Source organism: Battus philenor, unplaced genomic scaffold (genome assembly GCF_028537555.1).
Source record: "Battus philenor isolate CCGP_79_NKW_IND1 unplaced genomic scaffold, ilBatPhil1.0.hap1 SCAF_21, whole genome shotgun sequence".
Lineage (NCBI taxonomy): Eukaryota > Metazoa > Arthropoda > Insecta > Lepidoptera > Papilionidae > Battus > Battus philenor.
The window spans coordinates 5477501-5501551 of NW_027181684.1; the positions used below are offsets into that span (position 1 = coordinate 5477501).

General features: G+C 32.7%; 1 protein-coding gene across 1 annotated transcript in view; it reads right to left on the reverse strand.

Annotated features, from left to right (window-relative positions):
• unc-13 overlaps positions 1 to 23024 on the reverse strand; it is a 74508-nt gene extending 51484 nt beyond the window's left edge. Inside the window, exons 1-11 of the mRNA XM_068766678.1 lie at positions 18522 to 23024; positions 16819 to 16862; positions 16564 to 16654; positions 15846 to 15854; positions 15115 to 15189; positions 14274 to 14493; positions 11138 to 11270; positions 10164 to 10270; positions 8482 to 8623; positions 7981 to 8107; positions 7283 to 7423 (exon numbers count right to left, since the gene is read on the reverse strand). Coding sequence (XP_068622779.1) covers positions 7283 to 7423; positions 7981 to 8107; positions 8482 to 8623; positions 10164 to 10270; positions 11138 to 11270; positions 14274 to 14493; positions 15115 to 15189; positions 15846 to 15854; positions 16564 to 16654; positions 16819 to 16862; positions 18522 to 23024 — 5592 coding nt within the window. The remainder of the gene's footprint in view (positions 1 to 7282; positions 7424 to 7980; positions 8108 to 8481; positions 8624 to 10163; positions 10271 to 11137; positions 11271 to 14273; positions 14494 to 15114; positions 15190 to 15845; positions 15855 to 16563; positions 16655 to 16818; positions 16863 to 18521) is intronic.
• Positions 23025 to 24051: the final 1027 nt, after the last annotated feature.

Sequence of the window (24051 nt, forward strand, 5' to 3'; positions counted from 1 at the left end):
AGAAATAGGTGTACAAGCTTTATAGCTTTTTGCTGACAAATGAGTTATACATTCGCCCCTTTAAAGTTTTAACACCTATAACCGATTATCTTTTATATATTTATATTATTTTATATATAGTTTATTCCAAAAGGGTACAAGAAGTTTAAGGCATTTCCGCTGCACTACGCGTTTAAATTTTTTGAAAGGGTTTAGAAATTTATAACCTCAGGAAGTGCAAATTGTATTTATATTGCACTCTAGAAACATTAAATGCTATGTTAAAATGTTATAACAAAGCATTTTATGTTATAATATGTAACATTGTCGACTTAATTACTGGAAAATTCCAGAAATTAAGTCGACATTGCTTTTTACCAAGAAAATTGGTAACGTTTAAAACAGAACGAAAAAATCTAGTTAGGAGTATTAATCATTAAGAAATCCTTTTCAATTTAATTAATAACAAAAACGAATGGAATAAATTTTAAAGTATAAGACAGTATGTATAAGAACTCGTTCTGAGTTTCTAAGTTAACAAATTTTGATAATAAGAAGTGTTTAAGATCATCAGCTCAGTCATTAATTATTTATAATTAACTATAAGAATTTTAAGCTGGTTGGTACTCCACATATCCCTGACATTCCCCAGAAGACAAAATATCCTCCGATTCCAAAGATTCCGAGTTCGAACATTTTCCTGCAAATAAAGGTCCAACTCGTAGAGGTAACTGTACGAATTAAAACGATACACTGATAGTTTTTAAAGTACGTCAAATATTATATTTAAAGGCTTCGTGCATATAATTATTAGGTCAGTCTAGAAGTATGACGTAATTACTCACGTGTAAAAACAGAATGTATTATTCAAGTTATTATACGTTTCAAATTATACCCGCTGGCATGTTTAAAGGTAGTGCTGTAATTATTTTTTTTATGGATAAAACGTAACTTACTTGCATTCGCCGTGTATTAAAAGTTCCTTGTGGTATATTGCGCTTTCCTATTGAATACTATGTCAATTCACTGATTACAATCAGTGATCGGTAGACTATTATACAGCGATATTGTACGTTTATATATATGTAAACTGATGAAAAAAATCTAGATGTATTTGTTAATGTTTGTTCTATATTTCGTGCTTATTAAGTTTCATTAAAATAACTATTAATGCCGAAGATGTATTCTGTCCGAAATGTTCTGAAAAGTCTTTTGTATTTTTGAAAAGAAAATACACTACGGGTGTTCAGTGGTATCATCCTAGTTTAAAGATGAGAGATTTCGCTGTTATGTTGTATATTTCATCCTTTCAGCTCATAAACGCATACTGTAAGGCAATCTATGCGGGGTATGCCATGATCGCTACGCATGGCAGGCAGATTGTTGATCATAATGTGGTATTATACTATGCAGAGGATGCTGTTGCTTGTCTTCTAGAAAATTGTTTGTGAGTAGCAGCAATCCTATATAATTAATACAAAAGTGTGAATTATTTAAGATTGTACCCCGGGAAAAGAACCCGCGACCTACGATCGCAAGTACCAGTTTTCTGCCGCTGGGCTACCACTGCTCTAGTATATTTAAATAATTAAAATTACCGTAAAATATGAAAAGCTAACTTCATCAAAGAATCATCAAGTTAAACCGGGTAGTGACGACATTGTTTCAAGAGTTTGCTTACAGCAAATTTTTAAATTAAACCACTTGGTAATGTTATGCAATCTCCATTTTATATAACACATAAGTACAGTAAAAAAATATTAATATAAATAAATGAATGAATTCACTATATATTTAAAAAGGTATTATAGTAGATAAAATTGATTAAGGAATTAATTATTTAGTGAGATATAAAAATCTCAATCTTTTTTCATGTGCTCTTTTGGTGTTATTTATTTCTAAGAACTAGAAAAACTCGTAACGTAATTATAACAACAATTGTGCTGTACAAATTGTAAAACAAAATAGAATAAAACCGTTATATTTTATCCAATGTATGCAGGCTTTGCAAAGATTATAAAAGAAAGAAGATAAGCATAGCTTAAAATTAATACAGGCAAGATATTGAAGGAGTAACAATATCGCAAACGCTCAGTCAGCTATGTACGAGTACTGCAATACAGCTTCACCAGTACTACGGCACTGAGTAAGAAAAAATATAAATATTCTTGAGTCCTTTTGTTTTTTGGCTATTAATAATCTACATGAGGTATTTACTAAGAAACGGTCAAATAATTCTTCTATCCAAGTCACGTGTTATAGTAATCAATCTCGATGTGACCCAACAGAAACGTAAAGAAAGTTGTTAAAAGATGAATAACTTTAAAGTTTCTCGCTGTAGCGAGCGAGCGCCGAGTTTTAATAACAGCCTGCGGGCAAAAACCGGCCATCCCTTTTTACGGTTGGAAAAATATATTTAAATATTCTTTTAATTTATAGCTCTCATTGTGTTGGTTTGGTCCGTGCATTTGTTTAGTTTTTATACAGTACTCAATCTACATTTGATGCTCCAACAAAGTTATTCTTGGTAATATCAAGTGATCTTCTTGGAAAGAAAATAAGTGAATAAAGTTTCCGAAAATCTTTTTATAGTAAAGTGATATGGAACTTTGTATAATACGTATAAGACTAAATATGATATAGTTTTACAGCTGGCTTACATATTTTAGTAATTTCACAATAAAATAATTTAAATGAAAACAATATAAGCTTTTATCAATAAACGAAAGGAAAGGGTAAGCTCAGAGATTCTTGTTGGTTCATTGAAAGAGCTATGATAGGGATTTTTCTACGAGATCGAATCGGGAACAACTGTGGATGAACGAAAGTACCTTGCCCAGAGAAATGTTGAGTTGAAATAGAAATGGGCAGAGAACACAACGCGCAGAAGCTGATGATGATGACAATAAAGTCTCTACAAAAATTTAACCTTCTAATCGAATCGCTTTACGAAATGAACGGACATATTTATTTTTTATGCATGGTTTTTTATTTACTATATTAGATAGACGTTAAACAACGAATCGTGACTGACTCGCACCATTTCCTTAGAGAAATTACAAATTTACAATGAATTTAGTTTCTAGGATATTATTTTTTAGGCCAGCCCGCAGTCGCTCAATGCCATGGAGAGGACTAAGCCTGGGATTTCACTATAACTTGAATTACAAGTGAGGAGATCTACAGATGACTTATCCCACCTGATCGACAAGTTAAAATGGCGGTGGGCAAATTACATAGTGAGCAAAACAGATGGACGAGGGGGTCTTTAGGTTTTGAAGTGTAAACCACAGACTTGCAAGCACAACGAACTGCAACAACAAAATCTTTTAATAAAATAATTTCTAGATAAGAAATATTACTGACTGACTAACAATTACCGCCTTCTCTCCCTTCCCGAATCGCGCCATTGGAACTGTGTTTTTAACATAAACTACTTTTTGATAGGGATAACGGGCATGGTACACGAAAGCTTAAACTGACATTATTTAATCGCGACTGCAAAGAGGTTTGAGATAATGCAAATAACCTTGACTCTAAAAAAAGTGTTTTTAATATATTTGTTTAATTAGTATGTCTACCAGAGCTTAATATGAAGCCCATTTATATCACTTAAAATACTTAATAATTATATTTTCAAATATAACTACGTTTTTTTTTTAAATTATAAGAACACGATAAGTCCTTGAAAATCCGCACTAGGTATAAGCCCTACCAGCTCGCTATAAACTTTGTCTATCTTTCTTTTCCGTTCTTTAATGTCAATATTGTTGATATATTAATTGAATTAATTATACAATCACACCGAAGTGAATACGACAATTCGGTCAACGTTTTCATTAAAGTTTCGTTTTTTTAATAACTTTAAATATTTATACAATTTCTTAACATCTGACAGCTAACCACAATTCACTACTCAATTTATAACTTTATTCATAAACTTAGCTAGTTAGTTTTAGAAGTAAACCAACGAAGCTTGAGTTATGAATTTTGATTATTTCATTTGTTGTTTCGCATATTAAACTTGAACGGTATTCTTACTCCTAATATAGTATACGACTTCGGATGTTTTGTTTTTTACTATATACATTGCAATATCACGTATATGACGTGACGTATTAAATAGTGCCATACAAATAAGGTGCTTTAAAAGCTTGATAACACTTTATCACCAGGACGTAATAAAAAGTATTAGTTGAAAACTTTTAAGAAGATATGAAATGTGCGTTATAGGGACCCAGGATGAAAAGCACAAACGCGTTGCTAAGCAATATGTTTTATAAATAATTAGCAACGATTAAGTAAGGAAATATCACTAGGTATAGAGAAACATACGGTTTGGTGCTCGAAAGTGAAGAACTACTAATACAGTGGTGTACAATATTTTGTTTTTCTATAAGATTTTTTTGTATAAGACTTGTATTCGGTGAGTACATCGTTCCACCTGAAACGTTCATTAACATTTCAGTCCTAGGACGTCCACAGCTGCAATACAGACTTCCTCCATAAATTTCCAGAAAGATCGATTGAAAGCGGTCTGTTTAATCGTTTTCTGGAGGTTTTCTTAACAGACTCATCTATCTTTGTGCTATAAATAATAATTGTTGTAAATAGGCCATTCTTTTTTATATTTTTCTGAGTCAACGAAATTTTAAAGTTATATTCACATATATAGATATATGTATAAACGCTACATGTATCTACGATATACATATAAAAACGGCAACGTGTATTAAACATTATATTACATATGAAAATGTTTTGGGTGAGCGAGTAATAACGGATGCCTCTCAATAAATAGGCCATTCACCTAATAACGTATTCCGTCGATATTTGACCTCGTTATTAAACTTACGCAAGTATTTGTATGTTCAGTATAATTCAAAGTCAAACTTCCGCGTCAATGCATATTATTGTAAAAATGGATTGTTTATAAACGAAGAACAGACGAATTTTATTGTAGAGTATTATCAAATATTTTATTCTATATCTTTTGCATTGTCGCGCTTATCATGATACTCGTATATGTATTTTCATTACTTATAGAACCTACTTAATAAATGTAGTGTCCATTAATTGGATTGGTTGATCGAAGAGAAACACTATTTCAAAATTTTTGACGAATAAATGTTTTGAAATAGACTTTAAAAAGATTAATTGTAGTTTAATGTTGTGTGGTGTGTTCGTTATTTATTTAGTGAACAACAAAGTTGATAATGTTGTAATAATTATTTGATTAGAGTACTTAAGATATGTTTGGTAAACTTTGCAGTTCACCGTTTTTTAGGCGAATTTATCTACCGATAAATGAGAATTTGTTTTTATTGGACGAGTACTGTCAAATTAAAGAAAAGTATCGAATAACACGGCAATGATCAAACAAGAAAAAAAAATTATTATTGTGTGAATATTACGACTAGGCACCGTGGTTATTGATATTAGTTCATGTCTGGACGTATAGAGCGCGATGTTTAAGGTTTTATTAAGCTTTGTGTCTATTAAGGACTGCTAGATTTCTTACTTACTGGTTAAAAAGTGTCATTGCTAATTATATAAAAAATACTAATGAAAGTCGACGTCATAAAGTCTAAGCGTCGTTGAAACGACGGGTAAAACTTCTAGCAATTTGCATCAGACCGTTTATTCCTATGTGGATTGAACGTAGAAATTACACTAAAGCATTAGACAACAGTTTCGCTTAGCTAACCGCTTCTCTTAACTTTTCACATTTATTCACAAAAGTTAGCCCATCTCACTCGCAAGCCCGAAGTGCGGACCGTCATTTGAGAATCTTTCTGTACTTTATAATGAATGGACTATGTAACTTTGTAAATAGTATTAAGAATTTCAAGGCTAATAAACGAAATACAAAATGTTTTCTTGTTAAATCCTATTATTAAAAAGTTTCCGTTTCGTTTTATTCCTAGATTTAAATTAGATTTATGTTGAATTACTGACACAAATAAAACTAAACCGCGCAAACTATTTAATACAAGCTAAAGTCTCAGGGAATTAATCTGTTTATACTGTAATAATAACAATTACAAAAGTCATTCAAAGATCCGTGAAGAAGGTTATCCTTAGAATTTCTCTACGAGCACGAATCAGCAATAAGGATATCCGTAGACGACGAAAAGTAACCGATGAAGCCCAACGAATCGACGGTCAAAGTGATGAACAGGTTACATAGGGTGCAGAACAAATGGCTGCTGAGGCCTCTAGGCTTGGACCGGAGACAACGGTACAACTAGCGCAGCGTATAACATTCACTCATTATGTGGAAGGATGACCTTGTCAAGGCCGCTTTCAACTGGTTTTATTAAAAATCTGCAGGTGAGGCCTATGCGTTGTAGTAGATGTCCTTCGGACAAAACGGTGATGATGATTAAAAATTACAATTTAAGGTAGACGAAAGGAGAAATTATACAATAAATGTGGAAACTGAACATAAACCATTACGATTCTCAAATTTATCTTCATTAATGTTTAAAGTTCGCAATGAAACTCGTTTACAAAATTATCTCTAAGCCCATTGAGATTAAAGTATTCATTTGATTTACTGTCTGAGATATAATCTAAAAATATTTTTGCGATTTGTGTAGACGTAAATTTTAAAAACGCCTCATACAAGAAATCGATTTAGTTAACATAGAAGAATATTTAGTAGAAGAGCGTGGTGGTGACGTTTATTGGCTGCCGTCCAAAAGGCGTGATGCCAAATTTTCTTAACCTGTTGATTAGCTGTTATAAACTGGCTTAATAAATAACTGTAACACTATTGAACTCTATAAAAATGATTCTTTTACGCTATATCACAAAACAATTAAGTGGTATAGTAGTAGGTAAGTATTGCGGTTCAAGCATACAACATTCCCATGAAACTGTGGTATAAACTATTGTATATAAAATTGTTCTTTTTTGTAGCAGTTCATTGGACATATTGATTGCTAGATTGCTTTAATAGTAAAGCTTGTTTGAACTCATCAAATATCATTTTAGGATCAGGACGTCGATTGGCCTGCACTATAGATTTCCAAAAAGAACTGTTGGAAGCGATCAACATTTAGCTGATAAAGACGATCTTAACAAACTTGTCTTACCACCTTTATAATATAAATATCAATAGTTCAGATTAGACATTCATAGAAATTAACAATTGTGTTGAAGAGATTTATGGGCCTATTATTTACAAATGGTAGTACACTACAAATATTGCTGATTGAACTCGATAAAATCAACGACAGTTTTCTATAAACAACAATAGATAAAGTTAAAATAAGGAGTAAAAATTATTTACACTAACCTGCACGTGATATGGAGCTACTTTCTCCTCGCCTTTAATTTCGACATTAATATGAAGCCTGATGGCACCAGACACTGCTGATTTGTCCGTTCTCTTCTCCAGGTTGTACCACACGTCCATCTCTCCCGAAAGTGTTCGCACCTGTATATGCACATATATTTATATACACTACAACTATACTGCGATATAACTAATCCAATTTATTTTTTATTAGCAAAGCTAGTAAAAAATACATTTAATGGCATATTTTAACTTTGTGTTGTGTGACAGGGAAGTGTCGGCCGCTGTGTTATGTCAGTTTTAGTAGAGTGAACATTCTCGAGGTGGCAGTGCTTATACTTTCCTTGGTTCAAACTTTTTAACACTCAACGGTATAGCGTTTGCGGTAACACTATACCTTGCTCGATATATGTTCTTGTACAACAATTATAACTATTATTCTGTAAACAAATTTTCTAAAGCGCTACCGAAAAGTAAAAACTTGATTACTGTAAAGTATGTTTGTGTGTACATTAATGTATGCATTTGTATATACACCCTAAACTGTCTCTCCTCTCCATTCTAAGGTGGTCTAGTAGAGATCGCCTCGAGCAACAATACCGCCTCTTCTTCCTCTATATAAATTGGTTCTATTTTCGGTTATTATCCGTGGTGTACAATGAAGTGTAAATAAAGTATTTTATATAATTTCTATTTACCTCTATGATTGTTTGACCCAAGAAATCGTCAGATTCTCTTGTTAGCTTTTGTCTGAGTTTTGATTTTAAGTCGTTGTCTTCATCCCATACCCTCACTTTGATACGATCGGAAGAATTGTGACATTCACTGAAAATTATTATTTTTAAAAACTCGTAAACAAATAGATAAGCCTTATTTTTTTAAAACTTAGTAATTATTTACAACTAAAAGCAGAATCATTTTTTTAATAATAATTAATTTTTGTATAAAAAACGATTGGTTATAGGCAACAAAAATCGTTGAAGCTTTTACATCTATTTCCAATCATATTATTTATAACTGTAAAGTGGTTACTTTGAAATATGCTACATTAATATTTTTTTTTCATTTGGTATGCTATAGGCCAGTATTTTCTGGCGACGCAAAATACGCATGAACTGATAGTAAACAATAATTTATTCATGTAGTTAAATGAATGAAATAAAAACATTTAAAACGCTTCGTAATAATTTTTTACTTACAAATAAAACTTTTCGTTCCAAACCGGGTTCAATTCCTGCGGCATTGTTCTTGTTCTCTTCTTAACTTTGCTAACTTGCACGGTTACGTAAGGGTCAGAAGTTCCACTCTTGTCTTTCGCGATAAGCCCTTGAGCACAAATAACTGCCCGCAAAGGGCCACTTTATTATGTTTCCTTAAGATATATACCACAAAAAATTAAGATAAGCTTATATTTAATTTTATTTCTTAATATACACTAAAGCATATTTATTCACTTTTATTTATAGCAATACATTACGTCAATTATTAAATACCCAAATATCTACTTTTTCCTTTTCGCAACATAGGTATTAACGATTACAATGTTAGAAAACAAATGTTGATAAAATGCAGTTATTAAAAATGATATAAATCATCTTTGAATCCAGGATAGGCAATACGTACCAAGTGCTCCGGCGCCTGTTAAATAAATACTACCATCTGGATTTCCTGAGAATAATGGTCTGGGATGAAAGAAGAAGACGCTAGCATCAAATCTACCAAACTCTTCTAAATATGCCCAAATTGAAATTCTATAACAACTTGATTATAGCGACTACGTAATCGCAACATCTAATGCAAACTTCGACCAAGAAGAAAGTTTCAAAGTAACAAGTGTAAAGTATGCTCGGGTTTTATATCTAATGGTCTCGGAATTTACACGAATCCAAAGTTTCACAGCGGTCAAACTGGAAAGTATGCAAATAAAACGAGAAATTCCTTATTACTGTGCCGAGGTAATTCCTGCATGCTGCTGGGTTATCTAATGTTCATTTATCATTCCCTCATTGCAAAAGAAATCTACTTGTGTTGGTAGGTAAGGCGGGGACTTAGGTCACGCTCTGAAAACGTAGAATCAAAGATAAAATTAGGCATCGGTTCCGTGTCATTAAGGGTTCGATATTAGGTGCAGCCATTTTAAAATTGTTCGAAAAATCCATGCGATTGTGTTCTCATGGAAAAACAAGAGTGTAAGTTAGTTTAAATTATTTTTTTCTGTGTAAAATTACCTACAGTGAGTACAAGTTTTTGTTTCGTGAGTGTAAAACCAATTTTGTGTGCAAGCAGACAAAGTTTTTTGAGAATTATTGTTTTGTGTTCGATTCGTGGAATTTCCTGTGTAGATGAGTAAATAAGCTATTTTCGTTATATAGGTGAGTCGAGGCGGTGCGCTAACGTCCGTGAATGGGCTGGGTTTTAAATTGAAGTAAAATTGCAAAGACATTTTTGATATCTGCTAATAAACTGTGATCTCATATTTAAAAAAAAACATGGTTCTTGAATAATTATTAATGTGTTATAATTATTATAAAGTTATTTTAACAGATATCAAAAAAGAAGTTTTTATGGAAGTCAGGCGAAGATTTTGTCTAATAGAGCGAATCTGCGAGCGTGCGGTTCGTAGCCGCAAAAGACCACTGCAAACCTGTAATGGCGATTTTGCAGGACCATTTTGAAGTCCCTTCAATAGTGACTTGCTTGGCCTGTTCGAGGCTGTCAATGTGAGTGTCTGGGTCGACGGTAAAAGTCCGCCTGGTCGCCACATGAAACGAAAGAGAAGCAATTTAGTGGTGTTCTTACGTCGACTGGGCGCTGAATCCCCGCTGTCGCCGCCAGCTCCACCTGTGGGAGGTTTTAGTCTGTTCACGCCACAGCATCGAACCTGTGATAGCGATCTTGGCGCTCCACTTCGATGTGCCATCGAGTACCGACTGCTTCACCGTGCTCATGTGTGCCGAATGCCCCTCTCCTTCGATGCTGAACACGCGTCTGTTACATACACACACTTTATACATCGTCAATTTTTCATTCTGCGCCAATAATAAAATACACATTCCTTTGCAACAAACATTATTAAAAAAATATTTGTCATAAAAATACGTAACTAACTAACGGCCCGAGCAGAGATTCCTGATTGAGCCCTCGATCTTAGTTACTATAAAAAGCTTTAAGCTAAGCGCTTTCAGCGCTATGCCAACTTAAATCCGCTGAAGCTGTAAATGCCAACGGGCAAAAAGCATTTGTTTATGAAAAATATAATACCAGGCTGACAATGGTAATTAGTAAATATAATATTAATTAAATCTATGTTCTTCTTTTTCCCATATTAAATAAATGTCTGTAAATATTAAGCGGCATATTTATATTAATTTTCAAATATTGTTTTCATTTTAAATACGTACGGTAAAAGCTAATAAGTGTATTATTTAGACTTAAAATAAACTTCAAAATATAATATCATATTACACAAATATTACGGAAATAAATGTCGCCTTGTATAATTACCTTATGCCCTTGTCCTATGAGTGAATGCATAATTATTAAATACATCGCAAAAACCGCATATAAAGATTTAAATGCAAAACATTAGTTATGTTTCTTTAAAAGATTTTATGGAGACAAAATAATGTTACTTTTAATTTGTTACAATAATTAGCCTTGATTTTGGAAAATATACACGTGCTACAGAATTTAGAAAAACGCGTCCTACATTTTTTAATAAAATAGTAACCAAAATTGTGTTAGCTTCCATACTTGTGATTAAATTATTATTATATTATACCTATTTATATAAGAATATTTAATTTGTGGCCCAACTGAAAGCTTTAATATAAACATAACTAAAACAATCCATACCTGATGAGCTCGAAAATTTCTGGTTTGTCTCGTTCTCTTTGTTTCATTCTCTCCTTCATCGCTGTTATGATAGAGTTAGCTTTATCCTCGGCGCCGTGTTTGGAAGACTTCTCGGCCGCCCCTGCGAAACACACTGCTCAGGCGGTGCCAACAGAGTTCTTGGTATAGCGGGATGCGCCGGGACGGCCCCCCGCCCCGCGTTCGGGCCTGCCACGACAACTTGGTAGCAACAACTCCACCAGAAACCGACAGAGATATTAAAGATAATAGATAGATATAGAAACAACAAAGGATCAGTTCTGATGCCGTCGATTGCTCCAAGCGGCGCCAGCCGAGGCAAATCCGAGCACTGCGCCTCGTAATAAAACAAATACAATCTAAGAGCGAAAATATTTTTAACTTCTTTCATTAACTCATAAAGTCTAAGCGAAACGATTACAGTCTCAACGGATTTAAAGATAAAATACTTATTATTACCCTTTATGTTTAATTCTTTGTTACAACATAATGTTTAATCATAATTTTACTATTTATCTTCTCCTTGAAAATTAAAGAAACGATCTCAAATTAAAGAAGGGAGGGTAAAGGGAATAGTAAAGAAATATATGCTTTAGGATACATTTAACTCGAATAAAACATAGCGTAGAGGAAGTTAAATTAAATCACATAAAATATACTTGTGTAAGAGAAGTTAGACAGCGTGCATAAATTGCTAACAGGCAGATTTAGCTTCATTTTATCAGTAGGGTCTATCGTGTTATTTAGGGTTTTTTTTTTTGAAAAGAATTTTTGTGAAACTGTAGAAGTAAAGAATAAACAAGAGTTTAGAATCTTCGCGGGTGTTGTTACAGTTTTGGCGCTGGGCGGGGTAACCCGGAAAGAATGGATGCAGGATCGGAACCCTAAGTGAAATGCTTTGTTTAGTCCACACTTTAAAAACATTAAAATACGTTTACTTATTAAAAAAAATTGAAGAATAAAAATAATAGGAAAACTTGCGTGAAAGAAGATAAAAAATTCAGTTGGTGAAATAAAAATGAATAAAAAAACAAAAGTAAATAGTGCGAATCAAATGGAGAATAAAATCTCCGTTACAGATTTTTTGCTTTCAAAGTGTAGACTTAGTGACCATTGTGTTGAGGACGCGCAGTCGAATACCGCGATTTTTAATTAAAATTTATTAATTTTTAACTGAAACGACTGCTCGCCTGCGTGGTGTGACTCTAAAGTGTAATACGGGGTAAAAATTTTAAATAATGGAATCAAAATGTAGACCGATAGACATGCGTTTGGTTGATGAATAATTTGTTTTTAACAGATAAATATAAACCCATGCTATGATGTCGAAAATCGGGGAAAACGTGTAAAAACATATGCCTATGTCCCTTAATGAAAAAAATAAATCACACAGTTTCTCTATCTAAACTCTATATATATAAAATAAGTCACCTATTATGTTATTTACATAACTCGTGTTTAGATATTTTTTCGATGGGTAATGTTGTAATTAAAAATGTCGCAATGATCGGCACATGCATTAATTTAACACATGCAACTGAATACTATACTTCGTCTACGTCAGTATTTTCATTATATTTTTACCTTGTCTTATTGACATCTTTTAGGTTAGCTATATCTTACAAAACAAGTGTAAAGACTTAAATCTAAATGACGTTGCGTTGTACAAACACATCGTTGATAACTTTTTCCTTAGTGGACACACGTGAGCCTCTTGTTGGTTGACATTCGGTAACGCATAATACTTAAATTGTTATTAATTTTATTAACAATTAATAATTTAGAACGACATCTGAGCTGTATTTTTAAATCTATTTAGTACTTTGACTAGCGATTAAAAAAAACATATTTCATATTTTGTTAATTTCAATACATTTTTTTATCTTATGTGAAATAAAGAGGTGTTAATGCATGGAAAAAAATTCACAATGATTTTATATAATAGGTCATTGGTTATAAATGTAATAATTTTAAAAGGGTATATATATGGCACATTTTGAACAAAAATTTTAAAGCGTTTATACTTATTTCCAACCACTCAAGCAGGACAAGGTCTGCACTGACAAATAATAAAAATTATTAACTTTTATATCAAAAATTTCTTGCAATAAAACAATGAGATTTTAAGAATATTATTTGAATTATATAAACATTAATTAAAAGATATGAATTAGGTACAAATTCATTACTTTAAATCTTTTACACTTATCACCAATCACCCTATATATATTTTTTGTATTATCGAAGGATAATATTCATAAGTATACTTATAAGTTGTTCTTGTTAGAGCCCGACAAGTCTGAAATAGTGGTTCATAGCTGTTGGCGTCGGCTTGAGTACGACTTACCTATCGTGATTTAACCCAGTAATGACAAGTACCGACTTATGTCAGCGTGCGATAAGAATAAATGTTTACGTAATATTTTGAATCGCAAAATTCAGTTACCTAACCCACTTTAATGACTATTTTTAAAACTGTTTACATTTTGTTTTTCCATATATTAACATGGAAAACAATTTTAAGTTATAGAAAATGTTTTTAAATATTCTAAAACTATAATTTTTTGTCTCGGTCATTTTTTACAGTAAAAGTGTAAATACATATAAAATATAAAAATATGAGAGATGATAAATCGAATTATAGATTTGTTCAGTAGCGTTATTTAACAAAGGTCTTATCTTTAGAGAGCGACCTTTTAAACAACGTCTTGACACCACTTGGCTTTAATAAAGAGCGAATGTCGTTCCGCACCCAACAAACGTTCCCACCAATGATTAGCGCACGTTTGAAGTGATCATTAATGTGTAAAAAGTATGCAAGGTAAGCAATGTGATACAAAGCGAACGTTAATAGCGGACATTAATTTAATTATATTATTGATAGCGTATCAAAAATTATAGGTATACATATATAGTGAAATTATAGTTACCCTATTATTTTTGATTTGAAAAATTCGTGAGAATTTGTTTTGCTTTTATGATAAATATTAATATTTTATTTACGTTTAATATTTTAAACAAAATTTAAAGTTTAAGCTTTAAATATAAAATTACACAATTTAATTATTTCAAATAAATTCTCACAGCACAGTAAGCATCACACATTGGAGAAACTTACTCTGAAGGCAATCGGCATTGAGCAAGTCCTTGCACTTTTCGTGACATTTTACACCACATTCAGTACATCTGACTCCTTGTCTTGCAATGCCCCAGAGCAAACCTTCACATTCGTAACAATATGTTGGTGAGGTGGCCGTCCACAGCACAAAATTGTGCGGAGTGGTAGATGAAATGGGATAGATGAGAGCTTGTAATGTCTTCTTGTAAACGTGCATTTTCTGGAAATTGACTCACATATTAGTACATATTTTTCATTAAATCATCATGATCATCATTATCATATCAGCCGATAGACGCTGTAAAGCATTGCTCAAAGATCGCGACCTAGTCCGGTCTTGCAGTACCCGCATGCAGCATCATACCCCGCCATAAGTAATAAGTAAAACTTATTCTGATCCTTCAACCTTTTAACAGGTACTTATGACATTATAAGGCACTCTAAGAAACATCAAAAAGCTAGCTGATATTACGTCTTAGTCAACCCAGTATTTCATTTAAATTATTTTGATATTTAGGCAGTAATGATCGCTAAACATTTTTTAAAAGCTACCTTGAGAGCCAATATCACGTGCAAGAATACAATGAAGAGTGGTGATCTGTGCATTTAAACTTTTAAAAGATTTATTTATAGAATATCAGAATTTTATTTGATTAATTAAAATTAAAACTCTTAGTACTGTGTAAATATGGGTTTGACATCGACGATTTTATTGTGTACAGTAATACTGTTTGAAGAAAATTGAGAAAAAAGTGATCTCAATTGGTTTCATAAGTAAAGTGCCTATGATACGAAATCCTTAAATTAAATTTGTTTAAAATAATATAATAAGGATACTTACAAGTTCTTCGTCATTCAAAGTGGCCCTGTGTACCGCCGATGTCAGACCTGCATTCCTTTTCGTAGCTGCCATTGTCTATATTATAGATTAAGATATATTAAATACAGAAACAGAATAATTGTTAATAATTCAAAATCAAAACAAAATCCTTTTATGTATTGTGTATGTATATTGCTGTCTACACATGCCTTATAGTTAAAGCAGTTTCAAAAGCCTGTGTCATGATTATTATTATGAATCATACTTTTTCTAAAATCAACATTGCCGGCAGAATGCAAAAAATAAAATTAAAATCGTCCGAATGATCAGTTAAGTTAGCATTTTTTATTACATTTTAATTGAAATGTGTTACAAATAAAATTAACTAGAATCATAAACTAATATATAAGATATATAAGAAATATCGGAAAAATAAAATAGTTTGTTTATTACATATCAAACTGTTTTTAAATTTATAATACAGAGTTTATATATATTAAGATAGAGAAGCACGTGCGTTTAATTAATACTGGCAGCGATTACCTTGATATTATTAAAAAAAAGATATACACGTGGTGTGTTATTAACAAAAAAGAAATTAATCATGCAATGACTAAGTTAACTTGCGTTAAAAATAATCACAGGCGTTATTAATATATATATATATATGTATACTTATGCATACCAAAAGCAGTATCTATATTAAAAGAGTTCGGCATGCATAGAATAGTAGTGTTATTGGGAGAAAATACCTTGAGAACCTGCGGGTCCGTGGTAAGGAGTAAAATGCAAGTACATCATTAATTGTTTTTCCAGGAAAACTTTTTTTGGAGTTAGTTACTTTTAAGGGTTTTTTCGATTTTTTGTTCGCTAGAGGTGATTCCTAAATATTTAGTACACGATTCAGGCTGTTCGGGGCTGCAGGAACGTCTAACTTATAGTGACACTCGGATGAAATAGAAGGGAGAGACATAAACAACAGATAACATTAAAACATCAAAGAAGAAAGGAAAGTTTATAAAGTTTAATACTAATTCTTCAACAATTACCAATGTAGAGTCAACAATGAATGGAGAGCTTGAATAAATTTCTTCACTACGTTATTAAGAAGGTTTTAAGCTATAGGACGGGAGAATAAAGTTGATGTAATAAAAATAAACTCTCCATAAATTGTTACACAAAATAGAAAGTTATCGTTTAGAAAAGACATTTATTACGCGCCTAATGTTACTAAGCTCCTGAAAGCGAACGTCGATATGAGCCGAAAACATTAACAACCAGTTTCAATCAACAGTGCTAATTGTACGTAAATATTTCCCAAAGTCCCTTTTAACACTATAGATATAATAGAGGTAAATGAAAATGTTAATTTTATTGAATTGAAACCGGCCATAACAACATAGCTTACTCCATTGGGACTCGAAACACTAATGATTTGATTTTCATTGAAAAGTTGAAATGTTTACTTACAAGTTCCGAAACCAATGGTATCGATTTTCTTCTCGGTCGTATATCTGGCATGCTGTCGATGTTGCTATAGAAGGGATTATCTCCAGGATGTCTAGAAAACAGACAGTATTAAAAATACAAACACATATTAACCAAAAACTTCAATTTTACCAACATTAAGCTTGCCACAAAAATAATATTTGTCAGTTATTATACGAGACAGTGTTATAAGAAAATAACAAAATACAAAAATATTTAATAAATATTTAAACATACCCATTTCCCCTACCGCCTTGCTCATTGAATCCGCCAGACCCATTCTAATAAAAAAAAAATAACAATGTATTAAAAAAACGTAACAAAACAAAATAAAAACTACGTAGGCTTTATTTAAATTAACAATATTAACAATAAATAATATACTGTCAACCAAGTGAAGTTTCATTTCTGAAAAAATAATAACTAATATGTATTTCAGTTTAAAAGATGAATTTTATACCTTAGAACAATGTTTAAATAGCGTAAATGAAACTTCAAACGTTGCAGTTGAAATAACAAATAACATCAACTGTAAATATCTATTTTCTACTACATGGAGAAATAACAATAGAGTATAACATAGTTAATTCAATGAAGAAACCAGTTTGTTTACGTAATTAATACTTAAAACCGTTTGTTAATGTTGTAAATAACTTATAAAATATTTAATTGAAAGCAGAGTATTAGATATTTGATTTTAAGCTAAAAGCAAGAACTATTATGATGTTCTTCATTTCTAACGCTTTTCGCTTGTTGTCGGCAAATTAGCAGTTATTTTTCACATAACGATTTTGTGTTGTTTTTACTACAGTAAAACACCTAGGTATTTGAATTTAGTGCCAGCTAAGTTATAAAGTAAGTGTTCACGACTACATGACACTACTCAAGGATGTTTATTTTATTTATTTAAGATTATTCCTTTGACCTATGTAGTATAATTTAAACGGATTATACCCATATGATGTAAGAATAGAATCAGTTTCAAGCTTGAGAGATTTCAATGAAAATTATGATAATGATATCATTTTACAAAGTTATGATATATAAAACTTCGTTTACGTGTTAATACTTTTTCCTAATTATCGTTATATGCGAAGAAACATGTATTAAATAAGGAAATAATATTAAATAGTTCAATCTGTTTCATTGTATGACCTTCGAGAAATAAATATCAGCGGCATCTATTTTTTTCCATTTTTAAAGAATTCGTGATATGATGTGATATGACGATGGATGATTTTGTACATTTTAAGACATGTACGTTTTTAATTCTGTATAACGTAATATATGTTTATCGATTAGCATGTACATAACTTTCAAGTTGTTAGTATAATATGGCTCTTACCATGTATTTAACTGTAGATGATAGGCATCTAAGCGAATACTTATACTATATTGTAATTGTATTACATTATGTATGTAATCCTCAAGCTAAAATACTCTCTAAAGCTCAATCAAACTGCAATACATTTATAAAATATAACTTATAACAACTTTAGTATATCGCAATGCCGATTTCTATTTATTGCCTTATTAAATCGAAACGGTAGTAATCACCACATAAAGTCTAAATATAAGGTTGTTCATAACATTATAAGCACCCCATTTTCTGTTTATACATCAATTAAATCCAAATATAAAAAATTAAGTTACAAAACGTTGATTCGTTGAGTTGAGTACATTTTCACAACCACTGTAAACTTCTTCCAAAAAGAGTCATAATGGAAGTTTTTAAAATTAATACTGAATGTAAACATTAATGCACGTAAAATATATAAAAACAAACATATTTTAATAGACAAAAAGCAGACCACTAAAATTCGAAGCTCAGTATACTTTCAGAAATATGAGGTATGATCTTAAGCATAAAGGCTATCATATTTACTTAAAAATTAACTTTTAACTCTAATTTCGTGAAATTTTTGCATCAAGTAACTTACACCTGCACTGACTTTGTCCTTTTCAGTAGAAGGTGTAGTAGCAGCAGGTGTTTCAGTTGTCTTTTCTTCTGCTTTTCGATCTTTTAAGGCTTTTAAAAGTTTCCATTTACTTCCAACTTGGGTTTCTTGTTGTGGCGGAGGTTCTTGTACTCGTCTAGGTTCTTCGTGAATTTCAGGCATATCATAATCTTCATCAAATTCATCACCGCTTTGTACTGGACTATCTGGTCCAGATGTTTCGCCAGATCCAGAATCATCAAAAGATTTTTCTTCCTCGTATTCTTTATCCCCGTCCTCAGATTTCTCTTCCATCACTGGAAAAGTTGTTATATCCTTCCATGTTTCTTTGGGTTGTAATTCATCGTATTTTTCCTTAATGTTCGCTGTTTTTAGTTGTAGTTCCTGCAGTACAAAAGACATTTTCTCCTTCAAAACTTCATTAGATTCATTCAAAGATTTTTCTTCATTTTCAGGTTCTTCCATTAATGTTCTTTCTTTATCTGCATCCTGCTGGGATTGATGTTCCATTTCTTCCAATTTTCTTAACTCATAACAGTACCACTCGTCTTCAGAATCAATACTGTCTTCAGTGCTTTGTCTTCTTGAAGAGACACGAGAACCACTTCTCCAGGAATGTGTACTTCGGCTATCGTCATCGTCATGTTTATTCGGTATATCCAAGCTTTGTTGGTGACGCGTAGCAAATTTATTATGCAGTCCTCGACCGCTCTGTATAGACGGACTTCTTTCAGGATAGACAACTGTCTCTTCTTGTGGTACATTATTAACGATTTCTGGAGCACTCAGTTTGCAAGGCTTCCTCTCTTTTTGATTTTGCAACTCCTCACTTGGTTGATCTTGTGAGCTTGTATCTATTTTTGGAGGAGATTTGTCATCTATTTGTTCATCTGAAATTGAAGTAGATTTACGAAGACGATATTTACCTAAGGCACGTGATACGGCAAACTCCTGAGAACTACCGCTATATGATTTATTATTTTCATTACCTCCCTCTTCTGGACCAGTTGCGGCTTTTTTTACATCGCCAACGGTTGCAAATATTGAAGTCGGAGACTGTGTCTCGTCCTTTTCAATATCTTCAAATGGGTCGATGTTTGATATATCTGTATCGATATCTAGTTTTTCTATTTCTGATATATTATCTTTATTCATCTGACTTACTCTTGCAAAGTGAAAATCAATATCATCACTTTTATCACGAGGCAACGATGAATTAACAGTATATTTATCACTTTCTTCTATAATACATTCAGTTTTATCGTCTTTGAATTCAACTCCTTGTTGTTGTAATTCTTGTATCATTTGTTGCTGTTCCACAATATCCTGGCTATTAGACTTTCTTTGCTTTTGTTTAACGGGCACTTTAGCAAATACGTTACTTTCGTGCGTTGAATCAGAAAACACACTATCACTATCTTCAGATTGAGCGCTGGATCTTCCCCCTGACCACTCAGTTTCAGATGTTTCAGGATCTGAAAGTGATTGATGACTAGTTTGTTGTTTTCGCCTAGCCTTTTGCAGTAATCCAGACATAGAAGCAACTAAATGATACTTCTTTTTTCTCCTTTGTGCAGACAAAATTCTTTCTTTGAGCGATTTCTCTTGTTGTGGCTGTTCTACCGTATCTACGCCGGACGGCAAAGAATGTGATCTATGTTTTTTTGGTAAATGCAAGTCAGGTAACCAATGACTCATAGACGACATGGCAGTTCGCAGGGATGATGCGCGCTTAGGTTTTTTTGTTGATTTATCTTGGCTTTTTATTTTAAGATTTGAAGAAATTGATAGATATCCTGATTCGGAAACCAAAACACCACTCGAGTCAACGTATTGTTCTTTTCTTATCAAAGAATGGTCATTAATAGGTTTTTCGTATTCTTGAACTTCACATATGACATTACCGTTCCGTTCATCATATTGTTGTTGCTTAAAGTACTCTTGTTGAAGTTGATTTTGAAAATGTTTTCTTTCGCTTATGCTCAGTGATCTAGACTTTAAGCTGGAAGTTTCAATTGAACTAGTCGGAGATTTAGTGCCACCCTGCCAAGATAGTTGATCTTCTAAAGAAACTCTTTTTGGTGAATCATACCGGCTTGAAGTCGGATAGTAAGATAATGCGTCGGTGAGATTGCCAGGAGGATAACCAGCGCGATGGTTTGCCGTTTTGTAGCCATTTTGATAAAAATTACCCTCATTCACACCGATAGTATTTGCTCTGACCAAAGTCTTTTTGCCAGCATTTCCTGCAGATAGAACAACAGTTTGTGCATGATAACTTGGTTCTGGTGGATATGAATCAATTGCTGAGGCGGAAATTGTTTCTGATATTTCATTTCTATCCATTAGCTCTGCAAAACTTCTGTCCTCCGAAAGCATTCCTCTTGGTGTACTATACACAGTAGTAAAAATTTGTTGTCGGTTTCCGGCTACTGAATAAATTGATGGCGCTTCGGTACCATAATAATATTCGCTCATATTTGTAATTGCTTGATTTGAATAAGATAAATCAGTTTTATGATAAGTTGCTCCAATTTTGTTTTGTAATCTATTTAAATCATTTTCTTCAGAAATATCTTTAATATTTTCCTCTTTTCGAAAACTATAATCTCTTTTTGAGACTTTGGCTTCAAATGCATAGGAATCAACTAGTGTTTCTAAGTATGGCTTTGGTTCCATTTCATAAGCAACTTTTTGAACAGCTTGTGGAGACGACATTCGCAATTTATGACTTTCATAATTTGTGTGAGATATCCTTGACGTTTTGGGTGAACCCGGGCTTTTCTCAAGACTGGACCATCCACTCATAGAAGATAATCCAGAATCAGATTTAGCTGCTACTATATTAGTAGTATCTCTTTTTAATAATTTCGGTGATGTTTTAGGAGATTTCGGAGATCGGGGACTTAAACGCATACAATCAACTGGAACTGTACCTGTAGATAGCATTGCTTGACGTAATGGTACGTCATTATTATTTTCAATAGAAGAGAATAATTCAACACCGTTTGGAGGAGCTGGTGGCGGGGGACTAGGAGACTTAGGTAACCTTGTATTTTCAAAATTAAGGTCTATTCTATTATCTACAGGTTCATCATAAATATCGTGAACAGATAATGGTGAATGCTGGTCTGTAGTTTTATACATTTCATCAAAGGCTTTAGTGTTTGCTTTAGGTGAGTAATAACTTTGTCTGGAAGAATCTGATAGTTGGTAATTTGAACTGTAATCAAATCTTTCCCGTGATAAAGCACTAGGAGATTTAGATGATTTTGCTGCATTTATTTCTGCATTAGCCACTGCTGAACTATAAGCTAATCGGCCCGTTACTGTCGTATAAGGCTCTGTAGTCGTTCTTTCTGGAACAAATTTTCGCCTTGGTGATATATTCGTTGGCAAATATTCCAACTTTCGTTCTGCAATTGTGCCTTCAGATATAGATAGTCTAGAAGGAGATTTATCTCTTGTATGTGACTCTTTAGGTACAGTAAGATCAAAGTCATCAAATTTTTTCATCATATCGCTAATGCCCCAGTTATCCCCACCTGAGTACATGTTCTTTAATTGTTCATTAATGATATTTCCATCTTCGACCAATGTTTTGGCTTCGATTTCTCTATCATGTTTCGAAATTTTTGTTTCTGGGCTAAGAAGTCTATTTTTCAAGTCTTTTAACTCTCTCGAATCTTTATGTAATTGGCTTGTCAACCTATCTAATTCATGTAATTTATCTACAGTTATTTGATCTATTGTACTTAAAGTAGACAAATGAACCAAATCTCTTTCGCTAATACCGGGTCCACCTTGTAGACCACAGTAATCTTTGTAATCATTTGCGCTATACATTTGTCTAGTTGAAGTAGCTAATAACTCCAAATCATGTTCTTCTGGTGCTTCCCAGATCATACCAAGTTGTGAATTTGGCAAGGAACTTTCTTCACAGACTAGGTCGTCTCTATAAGCTTGATTTAAACTCTTATAAAATGCTTCATCAGATTCCATCACCTCATCTTGAGGATCTATTAATACAGAACGCCCTATATCTAATCCTTCTTCTATACCGTCTTCAACAGTGCCATTTCCTAGTATTTCCCTTATAACTTCTAGTCGTGTCATTGAGTCTCTAGATGTGACAGTGCGACACGTATAAAAGTCGAGTAAAGTTGATATAACACCCTGTTGATCTGCTAGTAGTGTTTCTAATCTCTCTAACCTTTCCCACATCCTCACATATTCTTGACTAAGCAAGTCCAATGCTCGCCAAGCATATTTCAGTTCCGTTTCTAGTATGTTAAGCCGTGTACCAAGGCGTTCCATGTAATCACTGATAATGTAATCGCCTGAATAAGGTGGTAGATCTGGTGGTAGTGACAGGGAGCCACATTCGTCCATATCGCCCTCGACAACCCCACTCCCGCCTCCCTCGTTTTCCTCCATCGCGCCGCTTGTACCTGCTCCGGCATTGTCGTGAATATCTCGCATCATCTTGGGTTCGGGTAGTAGTTCGGATGTAACATTTTTCACTGTGAGTCATCCCATATCGTTTTGCTTTCGACACTTTTTACACTAAACTGTTTTTCCACACTAAAAGTATTTTTTGAGATCATTTTAATTTTTTATTTTAAAACATATTTGTAGGCTTTTTACACTTTTTACACTAATCACTTTTAACACTGTGTATATATTTTGTACTTCGACGGAATTAAATTGATACTTTCACATCAAAAATATAATTTGGTAAATATTCTATATCACTTTTCTGTAAATTTTTTCCAATATTAACGTAATATTCAAGTGTCACTGGTTTGATCATAAGATTATTCTTATGAACATACCAGGGGAAAAGATCAAGGGATTACCTCATGGGAATGTACTAACTAGGAATATGCTAAAAATAAGCTTATTTTTCGTTTCTATGGTTCGCTCGGTACACAGTTACATTTAATTCGATTAGGCACTAGTTAGTACATTCTGTTTAGGAGGCAGCTTAGCGATTCGTGCCTGATTTCACTTGAACAATTAAAGTTCAGAGGTGAAAGGTGACCCCGGAAAAGGAAGGAGAAGGAATACGAAAGGATCCGAGTTTCACCATCGCCTCACTGAGAAATGTTTGTGTCGTATATTGTTTGGTTGTTTTTAATGATAATTATTGTTGACCGTTATTCAAATTGTGGATGCTTCATTATGAATTAAAACATATTTAATAACCGCAGTGATCAAGTCCAAGTCCGTTATCGACTTTGACAAATGCAGTATGCATCAGATATTGAAACAGTACAGTTGCTAATCCGCGTATTTTTTTTTAAATAAAGTAATTTTAGAATAATTTAAACCATTTATGTAAATTAATGTAAATATATGAATACTTAAAAAAACAGCTAAACAGTGGTAATAAATCAATAAATATCATTATTTGGAATCCGTTTATTGACATGGTTGGCGGCCAGCCAACGACTGCTGAAAGTTTCAGCTGGCGTTCGTTTTCAGTTTAACACTAATTGGATTTGTCTTA